Source organism: Plecotus auritus (genome assembly GCF_963455305.1).
Source record: "Plecotus auritus genome assembly, chromosome: 9".
In the NCBI taxonomy this organism is placed as follows: domain Eukaryota; kingdom Metazoa; phylum Chordata; class Mammalia; order Chiroptera; family Vespertilionidae; genus Plecotus; species Plecotus auritus.
The window spans coordinates 113,239,526-113,244,192 of NC_137783.1; the positions used below are offsets into that span (position 1 = coordinate 113,239,526).

At 40.6% G+C, this 4,667-nt stretch overlaps 1 protein-coding gene across 1 annotated transcript; it reads left to right on the top strand.

Moving 5' to 3' along the window:
• Nucleotides 1-2,342: 2,342 nt before the first annotated feature.
• On the top strand, nt 2,343-3,293 carry LOC308233656 (olfactory receptor 52A5-like; the record flags this gene model as incomplete). Its single annotated transcript, XM_080640632.1, has 1 exon — nt 2,343-3,293. The coding sequence occupies one exon, from the start codon at nt 2,343-2,345 to the stop codon at nt 3,291-3,293; it is 951 nt and encodes a 316-aa protein (XP_080496758.1).
• Between the last annotated feature and the right edge of the window lie 1,374 nt (nt 3,294-4,667).

Consider the following 4,667-nt stretch of genomic DNA (forward strand, 5'->3'; position numbering starts at 1 on the left):
GGAGTGACTAGACCAGCAGGGGATGGCAGTTTGGGGCAATCAGGCCAGGAGGGTAGGGCAGTTAGGGGTAACCAGTCTGGCAAGGGAAGGAAGTTAGGGGAAACCAGGCCTGCAGGGAAAGGCAGTCAGGGGCAATCGGGCTGGCAGGGGAGAACAGTTAGGGGAGACAAGGCCAGCAGGAGAGGGTAGTTGGGGGTGACCAGGCCGGCAGGGGAGGGCAATTAGGGGTAATCGGGCCAGCAGGGGAGCAGTTAGGCATCGATCAGGTTGCCAGGGGAGTGGTTAGGGAGTGATCAGGCTGGCAGGCAGAAGCGGTTAGGGGCAATAAGGCAGGCGGGCAGGTGAGTGGTTGGGAGCCAGCAGTCCTGGATTGTGAGAGGGATGTCCAACTGTCCATCAGGCCTAAACGGGCAGTCGGACATCCTTGAGGGGTCCCAGATTGGAGAGGGTGCAGGCTGGCTGAGGGACACACACCCCCCTGCCCCAGTGCACGAATTTTGTGCACCGGGCCTATAGTTATATAATAAATATTAATTTATATATTATATAATATACATACTATACTATATAGAAGAAAAGTAATTTGATGAATTCATTATCATGTGTAATTGTGTACTTGGAGCTAAATTTTACTTTTATTCTTATATTGTCAGGCAATTTATAAATAATAATGTAGGATATATCATCTATTATATATCAAAGATATGACCTTAATCTGCTCATGTCCCAATAACAAGATATATCCATATTTATTACCATCAGTTCTAGAGAAATCACCATACTAAGGGTCATTTTATATGGTCAGCAAAGGGAATTTCTTTTCACAAAATTTCTAAATGTTTTAGTATATATCTCTTTATTGCCTTAGATATAGTCTACTGATGAATGTAGCTACTAAATCTCACATAAAAAAATCTTTGCTTCATCAACTTTTAAAATATTTTATTACATTGGGGACATTAAAGTTATACCCAAGTGTATATATTCCTATTGACTGTGAACCTGTCAATTTTGTTTTTATAATTTTACAGCAGTAATCCCTCTAGTTTCCCTTTAAAGAAAAATACACAAGTCCCATTTATAGTGGTACTCCCTATTCAATGTATTTGACTATGACAAAATCATAAGGAAGTTAAAACTTTTGAATGATGTTAAGCTTGTAGAATGGTTAATGAAAAAGAAAAAAAGGGGGTATATAAAGTTTCTTAAGCTTTAGTGAATAGATTTCTAAGGAAAAAGAGTTGAAATGTTATAAAAATATCAGAAGTTTGCAGTATGAAATGAAACAATATAATAGATTTCATTTCAATTTATTTTTATTGCCAACTCATAACTTTAAAATGAAAGAAAGCACCTAGGTTAGGTTGAACTTCATTATAAATAGTAGCATGGCCTCAGCCAACCCTACCCTTTTGTATCTGAAACACATTAATATCATCAAAATATTTAAGCTACAGGGTTTAGCCAATAGGTCAGTTTATATATGTTATTATTCTATCCTAATTAATTGTGCCTTTAATTCAACTGACTTTTTTTCTATCTTCTCAACTTTTTGTCTCCTATAAGATCTGTGAGTACTTACATCACCTTCTACCCCCTTCTGTTACACAACCACGTTTCAATTGAACAGACCATAATTATCTTACTAAGTCAAATATGCTCCTCTACTACAGATAAAAGCAACTCCACATCACTTCCTAGAACCAGGATAATGATCCTGAACATAGGCATATCAACCAATATTTGCTGAAAGAACAAACTTCTTCACTCTCTCATCTGAGAGTCAATTTGTTAAATTTGTGGGGAGGTATTTTGCTTCCTATACTAGGGAAAATGGAAAGATTTGGAAAGGCTGCCACTAACTGGGGATTCTGAGCTTTGAACAAAATGAACAAGGCTTTGAAATTATGGATCTAGTCTACAATTTTAAGTGTCACAGAGAAATTTTGCCTAATCTGAAGCGTGTCTGAAGTTAGGAGGTGGGTATAGACAAAAAAAAAAAAGCTAGTCATCTGTGATACCACCTGAGAACACTTCATTAACCAGCAAAATCAATGCTGTTAGAATCATAATTTCCATTTCTACAATTTCTAGGTGATAAACACTGCATTTACCTTCCTCGCCTACAAACACCCACATTGACTTTGGAAAAAGATATCCAAGCATTCTATTCTGAAACTGAATTAAATGGATTCCCAAAGGTTCAGTTATGTGGCCACCTTTTCATCATGTTTTTCATGCTCTAGGAGAAATGGTGAGGAAAATTCCCTTCTTTCTTCCTATCTTTAATTTTTTTCTCTGAATCGGTAATGGAGTCAGTGGGGAAAAGATTTACCAACCTGATGGAATCGACCAACATGTCATATCTGAACCCAAAGACAGTGATTCTGATTGGGATCCCTGGATTAGAGCATGTGCAGTTTTGGATTGGATTTCCCTTTTTTGGTTTATGCCTAGTGTCTCTGCTAGGGAACATTTTCTTGTTAATCATCATCCCTATGGAACGCAGTCTTCACCAACCCATGTACATCTTCCTGGCAGTGCTGGCAGCCACTGACCTAGGTCTCTGTGTAGCCATTGCTCCAAAGATGTTGGCCATCTTCTGGTTTGGCTCTTATTCCATGGCATTTGATGCTTGCCTTACCCAGCTCTTCTTCATTCATGCCTTGCAGGGTATGGAATCTGGCATCCTGTTGGCCATGGCCTTTGACCGCTATGTTGCCATCTGTAATCCTTTGAGGCACACATCCATCCTTACACCTTTCTTTCTAGTTCAGTCGGTACTGATGGTGGCCATCCGGGCAACGGTGCTTGTTGGGATTTTACCCATTTTACTTAAACGACTGCAACTTTTCCAGTCTGTGGTTATTGTCCATTCCTACTGTGAGCACATGGCTGTGGTCAAGCTGGCTGCAGAAGATGTCCATATTAACAAATCATATGGGCTCTTTGTAGCTTTTGCAATTCTGGGTTTTGACATGATCTTTGTCTTCATCTCCTACATTCTAATTTTTCAGGCAGTTTTTCAACTTCCCCAGAAAGAGGCACGACTTAAAGCATTCAACACTTGTACTGCCCATATTTTTGTCTTCCTGGAGTTTTATATCCTTGCCTTTTTTTCCTTCTTCAGCCATCGTTTTGGACATGTGTCACCCTATGTCCATATCCTATTGTCTACCATCTATCTTCTTGTGCCCCCTGCTCTTAACCCCATTGTCTATGGTGTGAAGACCAAAGAGATTCGCAGGCGGGTTGAACAGATTTGTACTCTGAAGCCTGTCACCCATAAGTGATCCAAAAATAATACGAAATAGGAAATATATGTGTTTATTTGTTTAAGATGAAAACTCCTTGCACTATGTATATCTTGGTGAGGTTTTTACATTATAATGATCTCCCCTAAATAACCTATTTTCCCCAAACAAGAGCACTCAAAATTTGAGATAAACTTGGTTGAAAAATATGTATGTATATCATGAATTCCTATCATCCTTCATCTTTCTCTTCCTTTGTTTTTTATCTTTTGTTGTAACCCTGATATGAGAATTAATGGCATAATATAGTTTTGTCTAAAAATCTACCTTTCTTTCTTCCCTATGGGGTATAACACTTTGTGAGTCATCTACAAACTAAACAAATTTTTGCCTTTTTTTCTGAATTGAAAGTAAAATTATTAAACATCTTAAAATTCTTACTATTATAAAAACAGAATTTGAAGGCTTTGATGACTGGCTCTTGAATTGTAAGAAGAATGTGCTAGACAGAATATATTATTGTGACCAGCAAATTTTATACATTTCAGGAGTTGTTATAAAAAGGTAAATTTTAGCTCATTATTGCTAAGAACTCTATGGAAACACACTGCCCCCAAAATAAAAATATATTTGTATGAATAAAAAACTATCAATGGTGATTTTTAAATAATGAGTGAATAATCCTATATACAGATGACATTTTTCACATGGCAGGTGGGGTTACAAAAATATCATAGCAACTGAGAGAAACCAAGATGGTGGCATAGGTAAACACCTAAACTGCTGCCTCGCACAACAATTTCAAAACTACAACTAAAAGACAGAACGGACACCATCCAAACCACAGGAAAGCTGGCTGAGTGAAAATTCTACAACTAGAAGCAAAGAGAAAAGCTCACAGAGAATTGGAGGTACGGCAAAGGGGCTTTGTGCGCGCAGAGAGGAAGGGCGGCTGAGAGCCTGGCTGACTTTCTCTGGCAGAAGGGGGAAGGAAGCCTCCGACCGCACTGAATCCCAGTTAGGTCTGAAGGCGCGTGCAGGCCAGTGCGCACAAAGGCTGCGGAAGTTGCCACAGGCTTTCCCTAGTGGAAGGGAGTCAGAGGATTCTGACTGCAGAGCCCCAGTTCTGACTGCAGTGAACCCCAGCTCCAGGCGAGCCCCTGGGGACCCACGCTCTTGTGGGGGGAGTCTGGACTCTCGGGCAGAGACTCGGGAGCCGGGGAAGGCAAAGGACTGAAAGTGCGCGTGCGCGTGCCAGTGCGCACAAAGGCTGCGGAAGTTGCCACAGGCTTTCCCTAGTGGAAGGGAGTCAGAGGATTCTGACTGCCGAGCCCCAGTTCTGACTGCAGTGAACCCCAGTTCCAGGCGAGCCCCTGGGGACCCACGCTCTTGTGGGGGGAGTCTGGACTCTCA